This window comes from Anas platyrhynchos, chromosome 34 (genome assembly GCF_047663525.1).
Source record: "Anas platyrhynchos isolate ZD024472 breed Pekin duck chromosome 34, IASCAAS_PekinDuck_T2T, whole genome shotgun sequence".
Lineage (NCBI taxonomy): Eukaryota > Metazoa > Chordata > Aves > Anseriformes > Anatidae > Anas > Anas platyrhynchos.
This window is the reverse complement of record NC_092622.1, coordinates 361132-376097: the sequence shown is the minus strand read 5'-3', so window position 1 is coordinate 376097 and position 14966 is coordinate 361132. Positions and strand designations below refer to the sequence as shown.

The 14966-nt window shown below is 69.9% G+C and overlaps 2 protein-coding genes across 2 annotated transcripts; both read left to right on the top strand.

Moving 5' to 3' along the window:
• Nucleotides 1–2449: 2449 nt before the first annotated feature.
• Nucleotides 2450–6432, top strand: KRT18 (keratin 18). The gene is made up of 7 exons (XM_072031883.1): nt 2450–2958; nt 3705–3787; nt 4392–4548; nt 4629–4793; nt 5115–5240; nt 5358–5581; nt 6215–6432. The coding sequence occupies exons 1-7, from the start codon at nt 2518–2520 to the stop codon at nt 6327–6329; spliced, it is 1311 nt and encodes a 436-aa protein (XP_071887984.1). The 5' UTR covers nt 2450–2517; the 3' UTR covers nt 6330–6432.
• Nucleotides 6433–7858: 1426 nt separating this feature from the next.
• EIF4B (eukaryotic translation initiation factor 4B) lies at nt 7859–13937 on the top strand. The gene is given in 21 exon segments (XM_072031843.1): nt 7859–7886; nt 8863–8933; nt 8936–9002; nt 9468–9512; nt 9515–9592; nt 9595–9674; nt 10228–10344; nt 10635–10689; nt 10905–11049; nt 11268–11377; nt 11580–11759; nt 11850–12084; nt 12169–12211; nt 12213–12285; nt 12377–12494; nt 12496–12535; nt 12537–12589; nt 12740–12804; nt 12922–13009; nt 13133–13205; nt 13328–13937. Coding segments are annotated over 21 exon segments (1830 nt in total). The 5' UTR covers nt 7859–7873; the 3' UTR covers nt 13409–13937.
• Nucleotides 13938–14966: the final 1029 nt, after the last annotated feature.

Below are 14966 nucleotides of genomic sequence, written 5' to 3'. Positions count from 1 at the left end.
GGGGGCGGGGAGCCCCCCAGCTCCAGGCCCTGTTTGCAACCCAAAATCTGGAGGAGGAGGAGGAGGAGGAGGAGGAGGCTGGGCCCTGCGGTGCCTTCACCGCTCAGGAATGCGGCCGGACCTCGCAGCTTAACCCTCAGGGAGCCGGGCTGGGGGTCCCGGCTGGGCTGCCCCCCCCTCCGGCCCCCCACCCCATATCCCCATGTCCTATGTCCCCCCGTTCCGTGTCCCCCCCATCCCCTGTCCCCCCGCCTCACGTCCTGTGGGACAGGGTGGGATCCGTGGGAACCCCGGGGTGGGGTCCATGGGGATTTTGGGGGGGGGGGGCATGGGGCACCCCAGGGCTGGGCACCATGGGGGGCCCCCAGCACCCTCCCTGCAGGATGGCAGCACTGTGGGTGCCTCAGAGGTGGAGGCTGGGGGGGGGGGCTTGCAGGGAAACTGCCCCCCCGGCCCCCCCCGCATGCAAAGGGCTGTGTCTGTGCAAAGCGCCCCCCCCCCACAAAGGTGCCGGTGCAGGGCATTTGCTTATGCAAAGGTGCTCGGGCCTGCAAGGCGCAGCCATGCAAAGGTGTGCTGGGGGGGGAGGAGGGGCAGTCTGCCAAGGGGCGTGCTTGTGCAAGGCTGTGCGCTTGTGCAAGGCTGTGCACTTGTGCAAGGGTGTGTGCTGCTACAACGCTGTGCACTTGTGCAAAGTTGTGCACTTCTGCAGAGCTGCGCGCTTGCACTAAGGTGCGTGCTCCTGCCAAGTGCACACTTGTGCAACGGTGCCTGCTTGTGCAACGCACGCCTTCCTGCAGCCGTGTGCCCTCGCACAAGTGCAGCTTCTTACAGCGGGGGGGTTGTGCAGCGGGGAGTGCACGGCATGTGGCTGTGAGGAAGGGCGTGCTCACAAGCAGTGTACTTGTGCAAGGTGCAAGGTGCGTGTGCCTACAGGCGTGTGCCCGTGCAAAAATGTGCGTTTGTGCAGCAGGGAGCGTTTGTGCAGCAGCGGGTGCTCACGCAGGGCTGCGTGCTTGTGCAAAGGCGCGTGCTCAGGCACAGTTGTGCATCTCTGCAAAGCCTGCACTCGTGCACACTTGTGGAAAGGAGCACACTCACCTCCTGGGTGGCAGAATCCCACCGCAGCCCCCCCCCACACCCTGAAGCCCCCGGGGACGTGCCCGGCTCCTCGTCCCATGGTTGTGCGGGGGGGATCGGGACCCCCCTTTGTGGCCAGAGCGCAGGGAGCCGATGCCCTGGCAGATAAGGGCTGGAATGCGGCGCCCGCCTGGGTGCAGCCCCAAATCAGCTCGGAGGGAGATAAGGGCCCGGCCAGGCGCTGGGGGAGGGGGCGGGGGGGGCGGGGGGCAGGGCGGGGGTCCCACAGGGCTGGGGGGGCTCCCGGGTGGAGAGGGGGTGGGCAGGGGGCGTCCCCAGGGTGTCCCTGGGTTGTCTTTGGTTCTCCCCAGGGTGTTCCCGGGGTGTCCCTGGGGTCCTTTGGGGTGTCCCCAGGGTGTTCCCGGTGTCCCCAAGTTGTACCTGGGGTGCCCCTGGGGGTGTCTGCGGGGTGTTCCGGGGGTCTCCCTTGGGGTGTCCCCAAGATTTCCCTGGGGTTTGTGCAGGGTCTCCGTGGGGTGTCCCTGGGGTCTCCCCGGGGTGTCCCCAGGGTGTCCCCGGGGTGTCCCCGGGGGGGTTGCAGCAGGGCTGGGGAGAGGCCGGGCAGGATTCCTGGAGCCGGTTGGGCCGGGCCACCACAGCCCCCCCCCAGCCCCGGGCACCTGGGGCAGTCCCCAGCTGGGGACCCGCACAACCCCCACCCAGGGCCGGGGGGCTCGCTGGCACGTCCGACCCCAGCCCCCCCGCGGGTGGGAAACTGGGCGGGGGGGGGGGGGGGGCATGGGGCTGGGAGGGGGGTCCCCAAAATGCTTGGGGCGAGCTTCATCCCCGAGCCCTGGGTCCCCCAAAATGCAGGGAGCTGATCCGTCCCCATGCCCTGAGACCCCCAAAATGCAGGGGGCTGACCCCATTCCTCTGCCCAGGGCCCCCCGAAATACACAGGGCTGGGCCCCGTCCCTGTGCCACGTGTCCCCTGAAATTCACGGGGCTGAGCCCAGCCCCTACGACCTGGGTCCCCCGAAATTCACGGGGCTGAGCCCCCTCCCTGTGCCCTGAGCCCTCCAAAACGCAGGGGGCTGAGCCCCCTCCCCATGCCCTGAGCCCCCCAAACCTCCCGGGGCTGACCCCACTCCTCTGCCCTGCCTCCCCACGGGTGCTTGGGGCTGAGCCCCGTCCCTGCGCCACGACCCCCCCCCAAAACCCCCCAGGACCTCCCCACCCTCCCCAGCCCCCCCTGCAGCCCCCCCCCAGCCCCAGCCCCTTGGCAGGACCCGCAGCGGCCGCAGGATCCGGCCCCACCTTCCCGGGGCCACCCCTCCCCTCGCCCGCCTATAAATCACGCCCGGCCACCCGCCCGCCGTCTGTGTCCGTCCGTCCGTCCGTCTGTCGCTCTGTCCGTCCGTCCGTCCGCCCGGCACCATGAGCTACTCCCGCAGCACCGTCTACTCCAGCTCGACCCGCTCGGGCGGCAGCCGTCGCCTCGCGCCCCTGAGCAGCGCCGCCAGCGTCTACGCGGGGGCCGGGGGCTCGGGGTCCCGCATCTCCATCACCCGCAGCAGCAGCCTGGGCAGCGGCTTTGGGGCCGGCTACGGGGCCAGCTATGGGGCCGGTTACGGGGGCAGCTACGGGGGCAGCTACGGGGGCAGCCTGCTGCTGTCGGGCTCCGGCGTGGTGCAGAACGAGAAGGAGACGATGCAGGACCTCAACGAGCGCCTGGCCACCTACCTGGACAAGGTGCGCAGCCTGGAGCAGGAGAACCGGCGGCTGGAGGTGCAGATCCGCGAGCACCTGGCCAAGAAGGGGCCCAGCACCCAGGACTGGAGCCACTACTGGGAGGCGATCGAGGACCTGCGCGCCAAGGTGGGGCCGGCACGGGCACGGCACCCGCAGGGCTGGCACCGCGGCCCCGGGGCGCTGCCGGCCCCGGGTTAAACATTAACCAGAGCGGCCGCGGGGCCGGGCGGACTTTGCACCCGGGGCTGGCGGCGGCTGGGAGTGGCCCCCCCCCGGGGCACAGCGTGGGGACACCGCACGGGGACACCCCGGGCAGCGCATGGGGACACCGTGGAGGGGCATCGGGGGGCACTGTGTGGGGGCACCGCTTGGGGACATGGGGGGCACCCTATGGGGACATCGGGGAAGCCACATGGGGACATTGGGGGACAGTGCATGGGGACATTGGGCAGCAGCATATGGGGGGGACACCCCATGGGGACACCGCACCCCCGGCTGCGGGACCAGGCAAGGGGACATGACCAAGGCCATGAGTGTCAGGGGGTGCTCAGGGGGGGTTAATTAACGCACCCCTCATTAAGCAAACAAACCCCGTGGCCAGCACTGCCCCACCCACCCCCTGTGTGTCGTGTCCCCCCCCCCGGGGCTGTGGTTTTGGCACAGCTTCGGCCCAAGGTCACGCGGGGACGGAAGGGGACCGGTGCCCAGGGTGCCCGGTGCCAGCCGGCCCCACCCAGGGGACCTGGCTCTTGTCCCCCCCATCCCCCCCCCCCCCGGCATTTCCGGGGTGCGGCTCCTGCCCGGGGGGGGGGCGGTGTCCCCGGGGGGCCGCCGGGGGGTCCCCTCGCCCCGTGACACCCCCGTCCCCCCAGATCTTCGATAGCACCGTGGAGAACGCCCGCACCGTGCTGCAGATCGACAACGCCCGGCTGGCGGCCGACGACTTCAGGGTCAAGTGAGAGCGGGGAGGGACCGGGGGACAATGGGGACGGGGGGACACTGGGGGCAAGGGGGGACCAGGGGGACAATGGGGACAGTGGGGGCAAGGGGGATAATGGGACAAGGGGGATAAGGGGTGGGGACGGGACGGGGCAGGATGGGATAGGATGGGGTGGGGTGGGGTGGGGTGGGGATGGGGACATGGACAGGGATGGAGAAGGGAATAGGGTCAGGGACAGGGGATAGGATGGGGATGGGGACAGGATGGGAAGAGATGGGACAAGATGGGAACAAGGACAGAGATGGGGATGGGGATGGGATTGGGATGGAGACAGGATGGAATGGAGATGGGGACAGGGCTGGGGACAAGGACAGGGACAGGGACAGCGATGGGACAGAGCAGGAATGGGGACAAGGACGGGATGGAGGCAGGGACGAGACAGGGACACGGAGAGGAACGGGATGGGACAAGGACAGGGACGGGTCCGAGCAGCGGGGCCAGGGCTGGGACGAGGCTGGGGCTGCAGCGGGGCTGGTCCAGGGCCAGGGGCGGTGTGGGGCCGGGGGGGCACCATCGGGGCCAGGCTGGGGACGTGCCTGGGGACACGCTGCGGCCGCAGGTACGAGGCGGAGCTGGCCATCCGCATGTCGGTGGAGAGCGACATCGCCGGGCTGCGCAAGGTCATCGACGACACCAACATGGCCCGGCTGCAGCTGGAGGGAGAGATCGAGGCGCTGAAGGAGGAGCTCATCTTCATGAGGAAGAACCACGAGGAGGTGGCGGGGGGGTCCTGGGGGGGGGGGGGGGGACGTGGGGGGGGACCCGGCTCTGACCCTCTCTCTGCTCCCCCCCCCAGGAGGTGAGGAGCCTGCAGGCGCAGGTCTCCGGCTCGGGGCTGACGGTGGAGGTGGACGCCCCCAAGGCTCAGGACCTGGGCAAGGTCCTGGCCGAGATCCGGGCGCAGTACGACGCCCTGGCCCAGAAGAACCTGGAGGACCTGGAGAAGCAGTGGGGGCAGCAGGTGAGGGCCCCCCCGGGACGCGGGGGGGTGGGGGGTGCACAACGGGGAGCCCCCAGGGGTCCCCCGGTGGTGCCAGTGCCAGTCTGGTGCTGGGGATGCTCCCCCCAGGGATGTTCTCACCCATGGGGGGGGGGCTCACGTGATGCTGGGGGGGGACCTCACTGATCCTGGGGGTCCCTGCCCCATGCAGGACCCCAGCCCCACCAAGGGGCCCCTCTCCAAGGGGGACCCCCACTCCTGGGCCCCATTCACGGCTGTGCCCCACCCGGTGACCCCCAAAACCGCTCCCCCCCCTTCCCCCCCCCCCTCCAACCCCCCCAGATCTCCGAGAGCACCATCGAGATCACGCAGAGCAGCAAGGAGGTGGACACAGCCCGCAGCACCGTGGTGGACCTCCGCCGCTCCGCGCAGACGCTGGAGATCGACCTGGAGTCCCTGCGCAACCAGGTGCTGCCCCCACAGCCCCCCCCTTTTCACCCCGTCCCCGCATCCCGCAGCCCCCCCCACCCACAGCCGGGGGGCTCAGGGGGCCGCGGGCGCTGAGCCGTGCTTCTGGGGGTGCAGAACGGAGCCCTGGAGGGCAGCCTGCGGGAGGTGGAGGGCCGCTACGCGCTGCAGATGGAGCAGCTCAACGGCCTCATCCTGCGCGCCGAGGCGGAGCTGGCGCAGGCGCGGGGGGAGCTGCAGCGCCAGGCGGACGAGTACCAGGCCCTGCTCAACGTCAAGAGCAAGCTGGAGGCCGAGATCGCCACGTACCGGCAGCTGCTGGACGGCGGCGAGCAGCTCAGGTACGGGGCGGGGGGCTGGGGGGGCTGGGGGGGGCGGGTTGGGGTTGGGGTTGGGTTGGGTTGGGGTTGGGGATGGGCTGGAGTTGGGTTTAGGGTCAGGAGTGGGGTTGGGGTCAGGCTGGGTTGGGTTGGGTTGGGTTGGGGTTGGGTTGGGGGTCAGGATTGGGGTTGGGGTTGGGTCGGGGTTGGGGTTCAGGTTAGATTTAGGCTTAGGGTTGGGATCCAGGTTAGGGTTGGGGCTGGGGATTTAGGGTTAGGGTTGGGTTGGATCAGCTTGGGGTTGAGCTGGGGTTGGGTTGGAGTAGGATTGGGATTGAAATGGGGTTGGGTTGGATTTAGGGTTAGGGTTGGGGTTGGATTGGGTAGGGGTTGGGGTTGGGGTTGGCGTTAGGATCTGGGTCAGGCTGGCTTTAGGATTAGGGTTGGGATTAGGGTTGGGATTAGGGTTGGGTGGGGCTGCCTCGAGGTCAGGATTAGGACCAGGACCCGGATCGGGCTCAGGGCTGTGCGGTCCCAGCTCCCTCCCTGAGGGCAGCAGCAGCACCCAGTGGGGCCGCACGCTGGGGTGCCCCCACCCATGGGACGCTGGGGGGGGACACGGGGACGGCCCCCATCCCTGACCCCCCCCCACAGCCTGCAGGACGCGCTGGACAAGGAGAGCAGCAGCAGCACCGTGAGGAGCTCGCAGCGCGTGCTGGATGGGAAGGTGGTGACCGAGACCAAGGAGGTCAAGGTCAGGGTCCTCTGAGGGGGCCCTGCCCCCCCCCGGCAGTGTGTGTGGGGGTCCCTGCGCCCCCCCCCCCGCCCTGACACTCCCTACAATAAAGCAGCAAATCCCCCCGGGGGGGTCAGCTCCGTGTCTGCTCCTGATTTTTTTTGAGGGGGGCCTTCGGGAAGGAAACTGAGGCACGGGGGGGTGTGGATGGGGACGGACGGACGGACGGATGGGTGGCTGGACAGACAGACGGGTGGGGGGCAGATTGGCAGGGGTGGGGGGCGGACAGACGGACGGACCAGGGGAAGGAAAGGATGGATGGGGGGACAGACGGATGGACGGACAGAAGGGTGGGCTGGGGGCAAGGCCGGGGGGTGGGGGGCGGACAGACGGACAGACCAGAGGGACGGACGGACGGGAGCACACGGGGGGGCATGGCACAGGCAGCAGCAGTGCACGGGCACCTGGGTGTGCATTGCACGAGGGCCAGCAGCACTCTCGCTGAGGGAATGGTGCATTGCAGCAGCACAGCAGTGCAGGGGAAGGCGTCAGCACACCCGGCACGAGGACTGGCAGTGCATGGGGCGTGACGGTGCACGGGGGGGGGCAGTTGTGCATTGCACAGGAGCCAGATGTGCACGGGGAGGTGATGGTGCACTGCACAGGGAACAGCAGTGCAAGGTGGGGGGTGGTGGTGCAATGCCCAGGGGGAGGGAGGGTGGCGCATTGCACACCAGTGTTGGTGCATTGCACACGGGGGTGTTGGTGCATTGCACACGGGTGTTGGTGCATTGCACATGGGGGTTGGTGCATTGCACACGGGGGTGTTGGTGCATTGCACATGGGTAATGGGGCATTGCACACGGGTAATGGTGCATTGCACACCAGTGTTGGTGCATTGCACACAGGGGGCGTTGGTGCATTGCACACCAGTGTTGGTGCATTGCACACGGGGGTGTTGGTGCATTGCACACGGGGGTGTTGGTGCATTGCACATGGGGTGTTGGTGCATTGCACACGGGTGTTGGTGCATTGCACACGGGGGTGTTGGTGCATTGCACACGGGGGTGTTGGTGCATTGCACACGGGGGTGTTGGTGCATTGCACATGGGGGTTGGTGCATTGCACACGGGGGTGTTGGTGCATTGCACACCAGTGTTGGTGCATTGCACACGGGTGTTGGTGCATTGCACACTCGGTGCTGTTGCACTGCCCAGAGGCTCCTGGCGCGTTGCACAGCGGTGCTGCCGCACTGCTCAGGAGGTGCTGTTGCACTGCACGTGCGGTCGGGGGGGGCCGTGCAGAGCCACAGGGGGCTGGGGCTGCCCCCCCCCGGTACCGGTACCGGTGCCCTCCCCCTCCCCTCCCCCTCCCCCGGCCGTTCCCGCCCCTCTCCCCCCGCCCCGCGCGGGCGGCGACGCCAACCGCAGAATCCAGCGGCCCCGCCCCCTCCAAGCCCCACCCCCTCCAGGCCCCGCCCCCTTCCCTCCAGGCCCCGCCCCCTCCGGCGCGGCGGGGGCGTGTCGCGCTGTGCACGTGACGGCGCCATCCGGGCCCTTTGCCTTCCCCGTCCCAAGATGGCGGCCTCAGGTGAGCGCGGCGCGGCCGCCGCGGGCCCGGCGGGAGGGGGGGGGGGGCGGGGACGCGGCCGCCCCCGGGACGCGGCGGCACCGGCGAGGAGGGGGGGGGAGGGGGGCGGCGGGGGCCGGGAGCGGGAGCCGGGGGCGGGGGAGTTCGGGGAGGGGAGGGGGGGGGGGGGAGAGCACCGCGAGCCGGGCCCCCCGCCCCTCCCCCCCCCGGCTCCCTTCAGCGCCCCCCCGTGGGGAGCGGGAGGGGGGGGAGGGGGGGGCGCTGGGGGGAGCGGGGGGGGAGGGGGCCTGCGGGCGGCGCAGTGCGCAGGCGCGGCCGGCAGGGGCGGGGCGGGGCGGGGGGGGCCACGTGGGGCGCGGCGCGCACGCGGCTTGGGGGGGGGGGGGGGGGGAAGCGGCCCCGGCGGGTGTGCAAGGCCCCGGCCCCTCCCCCCCGCGTGTGCAAGGCGCCGACCCCCCCCCCGTGTAAGGCACCGTCACCCCCCCGGCGGTGCGAGGCGCCAACCCCCCCTCGTGTGCAAGGCACCAGCACCCCCCCCGTGCACACCCAGCCTGTGTGCACTGCATCACCCCCCCCCGTGCACTGCATCATCCCCCCCCCGTGCAATGCACACCCCCCCCCGAGCAATGCACCACCGCCCCCCCCCCACCCCGTGCACAGCTGCTGTCCGTGCCGGGCGTCAACCTCCCCCCCCCCCCGTGTGCAGTGCACCAGCACCCAGTGGGCCATGTTCCCCCCCCGTGCAATGCACCAGCGACCCCCACCCGGTGGAGGTGCTGTGGGCCAGGCCCCTGGACCCCCCCCCCGAATCCCCTGGACCCCCCCCAGACCCCTTCCAGGACCCTCCCGCCCCCCCTTCACCCCAGAACACCCCCTGTAACCCCCAGAGCCCCCCCTTCCCCAGGCCCCCCCCGAAGCCCCCAGTCCCCTCCCCCTGCTCAGCGCCCCCTGACGTGCCCCCCCCGCGGCCCCCCAGCAGCCAAGAAGAAGAACAAGAAGGGCAAGACCCTGACCCTCACCGACTTCCTGGCCGAGGACGGCGGCGGCGGGGGGGGCCCACCTACATCCCCAAACCCGTCAGCTGGGCCGACGAGACCGACGACCTGGAGGGGGACGGTACGGCGGGGGGGGCACCGGGGGGGCGAGGGGCCACCGGGCTAACTGGTTAAGTGGCCGCTGGGCCAAATGGTGCTGGGCTACGTGGCCACCAGGCCCAAGGGTTAAATGGCCACAGGGCTAAAGGGTTAAAAGGTCACGGGGCCAAATGGTGCTGGGCTACGTGGCCGAGTGGCCACTGGGCTAACTGGCTGCGGGGTTAATTGGCCACTGGGCTAACTGGCTGAGTAGTTACGGGGCTAAGAGGCCAACTGGCTGCTGGGCCAGGTGGCTACCGAGCTAAATGGCCACTGGGCCAAACGGCCGCTGGGCCCCCCAGCTGCTGGGTCAAACGCCCCCCGGGCTAAGCGACCGGACGGCCACCGGGCCGGTTGGCTACGAGGCCACGCAGCCGAGCCCCCGCCCCGTGCCCCGGGTGCCCCCCCGGCACCACGGGCCCCCCCCGAGCGCTGTCGGTGCGTGCAGTGTCGACGGCGTGGCACAGCAACGAGGACGACGTGTACCGGGCCCCCCCATCGACCGCTCCATCCTGCCCACCGCCCCCCGCGCCGCGCGGGAGCCCAACATCGACAGGAGCCGCCTGCCCAAGTGCCCCCCTACACGGCCTTCCTGGGCAACCTGCCCTACGACGTGACCGAGGACTCCATCAAGGACTTCTTCCGGGGCCTCAACGTGAGTCGGGGGGGGGGGCACGGAGCTGGGAGGACCCCCCCCCGGGTTCTTGTTGGGTCTGGGGGGGTTGTGACGCGTGGAAGGACCCCCAGGGGTCCTCGCTGGGTTTTACTTGGGGGTTATGGTAGAAAAAGGGTGTTAGGGATGGGATGGTGCTGGGGGAGGGGGGGGGGCAAGGGCTGGGATTGGGATTGGGGTGGGATGAGGATGGGATTGGGGTGGGATGAGGATGCTCCCGGTCCCCAGTAAAGACAGGGAGGTGGCAGGCAGACAGCCTGGATAGGGGAAAATGTGATTTATTACCCAAAAAACGGCTTTGGCTCACGAGGAGGATGGGGAATCGCCTCCCCCCTGCCCGGGGCTCTCCTGGTCCCGGCCCCACGAGCACCCAGAGCTTGTGCTCCACCCCAGCAAGCCTCCAAAACCCCCAAAATCTTCCAAAAAGCCCCAAAAGCCTCAGCAGGGCATTGGAGCTCCCTGCCCCTGGGGGTCCCTGCAGTTTGTCCCCCCCGGCAGGGGGTCACCGCCTGACCGCGGGCTCTGCCCCCCCCAGATCAGCGCCGTGCGCCTGCCGCGGGAGCCGACCAACCCCGAGAGGTTGAAGGGTTTTGGCTACGCCGAGTTCGAGGACATCGACTCCTTGTTCCAGGCGCTGAGCCTCAACGAAGAGGTGAGTGCGGCCCCCCCGGCGCCCCCCCGCAGCATCGGGTGCCCTCCTGAGCAGCCCTGGGGGCTGGAGGCGCCATAGGGGGCGTGTTAAAAAGAGGCTCAAGGGGGGAAAAAAGTGGGGTTTGGGGGGGTTTGGAGGGATTTGGGGTTTTTTGGAAGGGTTTTGGTTTTTGGCTTTTTTTTTTAGGAGATGGTTGGTTGTTTTTTTTTGGGGGGTGGGGGCTTTTGGAGGGGTTTGGGGGCTTTTTGGAGATCCCTGCGGCCCCGCCCTGAGCAGCCGCCTGCCTGCAGTCCCTAGGGAACAGGCGGATACGCGTGGACGTCGCTGATCAGGCTCAGGATAAAGGTGGGACCCGGACCCCCCCTCACCCCCCCCTGCTCCATCCCTGCCCCCCCCCCCAACAGCTCCGGGGGCCGCAGCGGGGCTGGGGCGGCGCTCAGCACCCTCAGCACCCTCCACCTCGGGGCGTTCCCTTATCACGCCCCCCCCCAGCTGTCCCTATCACGCTGCCCCAGGCTGTGTGGGCTCAGGGCCCCCCCTCCCTTTACCCACCCCCCCAGATCGCGACGACCGCTGCTTCGGCAGGGACCGCGACCGCTTCCGCGACTCAGAGAGGTTCGAGAGCGACTGGAGGGCCCGGCCCGCCACCACCGACAGCTTCGACGACTACCCCCCGCGCCGGGGCGACGACGGCTTCGGTGACAGTGAGTGGGGCACTGGGGGGCATCGGGGGGGGCTCAAGGGGGGGCAGGCCCCCCACAGGGACAGCACCAGGGCTCCGCGGAGCACCAGGGGCTGTGTCTGGCCCATGGGGTTGTCCCCATGGAGCAGTTGCCTGGATCCCATCCCAGAGTTGCTTCTCAAGGTGCCAATTTTCCTCGATTTTCCCCTAAAATCCCCCCGCTCCCCCCCCCCCGCCGCAGGTATCGGGATCGCTACGATGACCGGTATCGCGACAGCTCACGCAGGGACATGGACCGCGGCTTCGGGGGCCGGGACCGCTACGATGACCGCAGCAGGGACTACGACCGAGGTGGGGGTGGGGACAGGGTGAGGCGTGCGGGGGGGGCTGGGGCTGGACCTTTGGGGGGCTTCAGCGCCGTGCCCCTGCCCTTCCAGCAGCGTCTGGCCCCAGCGGGCAGGTCCCTGGCACCTGTTTGTGGCCCGGTCCCTGTCTGGGGCCCGGTCCCCCTGTCGGAGGGAGGACCCAGGGGGTGTTTTTCTGCCCCCCCCAGGCTACGACTCGCGGATAGGCAGCGGCAGGAGGGCTTTCGGCAGTGGCTACCGCCGGGACGACGACTACCGGGGGGGCAGCGACCGCTACGACGACCGCTACGACCGCCGCGACGACCGCATGGACCGGTGGAGCGGGAGGGACGACTACGGCCGCGACGACTTCCGCCGCGACGACCGAGGTAGCGCGGGGAGCACCGGGGGGGGGGGGGACACCCCGAGGTCTGGGTTCCCCCCCCGGCACCCGCTCAGCCCCCGCGGGGTCCCGCCAGGTCCCACCCAGCGGCCCAAGCTGAACCTGAAGCCGCGCAGCGCGCCCAAGGAGGAGGAGGCGGCGGTGGCCCCCGCCCCCCAGTCCAGCCGCGCCGCCTCCATCTTCGGGGGGGCCAAGCCCGTGGACACGGCCGCCCGCGAGCGCGAGGTGGAGGAGAGGCTGCAGAAGGAGCAGGAGAAGCTGCAGCGGCAGCTGGAGGACGACAAGCGGATAGACAGGCGGCCCCGGGAGAGGTGCGCGGCGGCATCGGCGGGGGGGAGATCCGGGGGGGGGCTCTCCTGGGCTGCCCCCGTTCACCCCCCCCCTCCCCACCGCAGGCACCCCAGCTGGCGCAGCGAGGAGAACCAGAACCAGGAGCGGGTCGCGGACGGGGAGCGAGTCCTCACAGAGCGGCCCCCCCGGCCCCACCGCAGGCACCGGCCCCACAGGCAGGAGTAGGTAGCGGGACGGTGAGGGCCTCGGGACCCCCCCCCAGGACAGCAGCGTGACCCCCCCCGGGCCGTCCCCGTCCCTGTGCCCCCGCAGCCACGCGGCGGAGGGAGAGCGAGAAGTCCCTGGAGAACGAGCCGCTCGCCAGGGAGGATGAGGCCCCCTCGCCCACCGCCCGGCCCCAGGAGGAGAAGCAGCCCTCAAGGCCGTGCCCGCGCCCCCCCCAAGGAGAACGCCTGGGTGAAGCGCAGCACCAACCCCCCCCGCACGCCCCCCCGGCTCGGATTCGGAGCAGCACTCCCCCCCTAGGTGGGTGAGCCTCAGAACACCCCCCGAGCACCGGGGGGGTCTCCTGGGAGCACCGTGCATCCCCACACAGCCCCAGGGGATCATGTCCCCCCCTGGCTGGCCGTGGTGCCCCCCCCGAGGTGCTGACGGTCACATTCTGCCCCCCCGCAGCAGCCAGACGGCGCCCGGCCTGCCCCTGGAGGACGGCGTAGCCCCGAGGAGCGCCCCTAGGAAAGGTGAGGCTGGGGGGCTGCACCACACCCCCCAGCAGTGCCCCGGGATCTGTCCCCTCGGGGGGGGGGCAGCAGCCCTGCGGAGGGCAGGTGGTGATACCTGTGCCCCCCCCACCGCAGGAGATGAGAGCAAGGCGGACGGCGCCCGGGAGAGCGGCCCCAAGGCGCGGAGCGGCAGCTCCGGCCGCGGCCCAGGAGACGCCGAGCGGTGAGTGCCGAGGGGTGCTGAGCCCCGTGTCCCCCCCCCGAGCTCTGTGTGTCCCCCCTGAGCCCCGTGTCCCCCCTGAGCCCCGTGTCCCCCCCTGAGCCCCGTGTCCCCCCCGTGCTGCAGGAAGGAGAGCAGGAAGGATCACGACGCGAGACCTGCGCCTGAGCCAAAGAAACTCGACGAGAGCCCGGCCTCCGTAAGCACCCGCTGCACCCAGGGGGTGGGAGGGGGTTCCCTGCTCCTCCGGGGGGGGGGTCCCGGGGGTGCTGAACCCCCCCCGGTGACGCGGTGTCCCCCCCCGTGCCACCTCCCTGCCAGCAGTTCAGCCACGCCAGCAAGTACGCGGCGCTGTCGGTGGACGGCGAGGACGACGGCGAGGACGAGGAGAGCGCCGAGTGAGAGCCTCGCGCCGCCCCCCGCGCCCCCCCGGGGAGCCAAAGCAAAGCTGTCCCCGGCAGGCCCCAAATCAATCCTGAAAGTCAGCGCCTCCGGAGACCCCGTAAACATCGTAACGCAGGAAGAAAAAAACAGAAAAAACACACAAAAAACGAAAAGTACAAAAAGGGAGGAAAACACCCCAAAAAAAAGGACTCTGGGCGCTGCTGCAGCCTCTGGCGACCCCCGAGCCGCAGGTGGGGGCTCGCAGCCCCCGGGCCCCCCCCCCACGGAGGGGCTTCGGGGCCCCAGCTGGCAGCCCTGGGACCTCCCCTGGCCCCCCTCTGCCTGCCCCAAAGCGGCCCCAAAATCCTCGAGTTTGAGCCCATTTTGGGGAGGGGGTGCCCAGGGGGCAGCGCACCCACCAGGGGAGGCCCCGGAGCTGCCTTTTACTTGCCCCCTGCCCCCCCCGGCCGGGGGCTTTGGGGGGGTTGGGGGGTTTTGGGGTTGTTTTTTTTGTTGTTTCCTCCAATAAAGCGGATCTCAAACATTCCCTGCAGCTCCCAGGCTGCCTTCATCCCCCCCCCCTCCTCCTCTTCCTCTCCCTCCTCTTCCTCCTCTCCCTCCCCCTCAGCCCCCCCCCCAGCCCCTGGCAGCCTCCCGCTCCTTGGCCAGCCCCCCCTTCCCCTTCCCCTTCCCTTTCCCCTTCCTCCTCCTCCTCTTCCTCTTCCTCCCCCTCCCTGCCCCGTGTCCCGTCCGCGCTCCCCTGGCTCGGAGCCCGCAGAGAGGTGAAGTTTAATTGGGGGGGGGGGTGGAGCTAATTGCTGCTAATTGCCAGGGGGTGCTGCAGGCCCCACCCCCTCCTCCCTGGGGGGCTGGGCCCTTTAAAAAGCCCAAACCCTCCCCAAAAAGTCCCAAATCCCCCAAAAAGCCCCAAATCCCGGCCGCACACAATCGGCCTCTGTTGGCTGCGGGGCCGGAGCCAGGCGGGGGGGGGACACGGGGGGGCGAGAGAGCAGTGGGAGGACACCGAGGCATGGGGGGGGACACGGACATGGGGGGGACACTGAGCCGGCCCCCCCGGGGACACGTTTCCCCCCTCCCCCCCAGAGCCCATTTGGGGACCCCGAAGCTCGGGGGGGGCACACGAGGGACAGGGTTGTGCCCTGCGGGGGGGGGCGGGGTCCCAAGAAAAAAAAATAATAAAAAGTGGAGGAAATAAATAAATAAATAAATAAATAAATAAATAAATAAATAAATAAATAATGTTTGTGATAGAGAAAAAACAACCCAAAAACACCCAAAAACATCCAAATCCTGAAATCCCATAAACAAACCGGGCCGGGCCGGGCAGGGAGGGGCCGGCGGAAATCCCGCAGCGGGTGCCCCCCCCCGCCCCCCCATGGGCGCCCGGTGCTGGGCCGGGCCCTGCTGCTCGCCCCCCCCCCGGCCCGGGGGGGCCCCAGGTGGGTTCGAGGAGGGGAGAGAGGGGCCGGGGGGGGCCGAGCCCGTGGATGCCAGAACCGGGGAGGGGCGGGGGGGGGGTCCCCGTCCTGCACCCCAAAACCGCCCCAAATCCTCT

What these genes read in the sequence shown, in the direction of transcription:
- KRT18 (XM_072031883.1), top strand. Translation starts at nt 2,518, where the DNA reads ATGAGCTACTCCCGCAGCACCGTCTACTCCAGCTCGACCCGCTCGGGC. An exon ending in TCGAGGACCTGCGCGCCAAG is followed by an intron (nt 2,959 to 3,704) that starts GTGGGGCCGGCA and finishes CCGTCCCCCCAG; the next exon opens with ATCTTCGATAGCACCGTGGA. An exon ending in GCCGACGACTTCAGGGTCAA is followed by an intron (nt 3,788 to 4,391) that starts GTGAGAGCGGGG and finishes CTGCGGCCGCAG; the next exon opens with GTACGAGGCGGAGCTGGCCA.